We start from the raw sequence: 531 nt of genomic DNA on the forward strand, positions 1-531 counted from the left end.
CCATCCATCCATCCATCCATCCATCCATCCATCCATCCATCCATCCATCCATCCAGCCATCCAGCCATCCCTCCATCCAGCACATGGGATGGGTGCTCATACACGGACCGCAGCCCTGGCGCTGCAGGACCTGGGCTGGTGGCGTGGCTCCCAATGCCGTCCCCGGGCCACCTGAGTGTCAGCCGAACTCAGGCCGGGACAGGGGCGTGCGATTCCGCAGGGTGTCAGGGATTTAGGGACAGGGAGGCACATGCTGCAGGGACGCGGGGACCACGCAGGGCGGCTGTGGGAGCCCCTGAGTGCCCAGAAGTCTCCCCGCAACATCCCACCTCGCAGCATGCAACCCTAAAGCATCCTCCAACCCCCGGCCCTCAGTCATCCCGCAGCATCCGGCCCGGGCCCCGGCCCCAACGCCCGTGGGTGGGGGGCTGGCAGCGACCCCGCGGCCCTCACACGATCCACATGCCGGTGATGGTGAAGGCAGGCAGCGTGACGGGCAGGATCCCCCAGGCCGGCATCCTGGGGCCTGGC

At 67.8% G+C, this 531-nt stretch overlaps 1 protein-coding gene across 1 annotated transcript in view; it reads right to left on the bottom strand.

Moving 5' to 3' along the window:
• Nucleotides 1–524, bottom strand: part of LOC102036072 (transmembrane protein 150A-like) — a 9,877-nt gene extending 9,353 nt beyond the window's left edge. The window contains 1 exon segment of the mRNA XM_014309187.2: nucleotides 454–524. Coding sequence (XP_014164662.1) covers nucleotides 454–518 — 65 coding nt within the window. The 5' untranslated portion in view covers nucleotides 519–524.
• Nucleotides 525–531: the final 7 nt, after the last annotated feature.

Source organism: Geospiza fortis, unplaced genomic scaffold (genome assembly GCF_000277835.1).
Source record: "Geospiza fortis unplaced genomic scaffold, GeoFor_1.0 scaffold130, whole genome shotgun sequence".
NCBI classification, from domain to species: Eukaryota; Metazoa; Chordata; class Aves; order Passeriformes; family Thraupidae; genus Geospiza; species Geospiza fortis.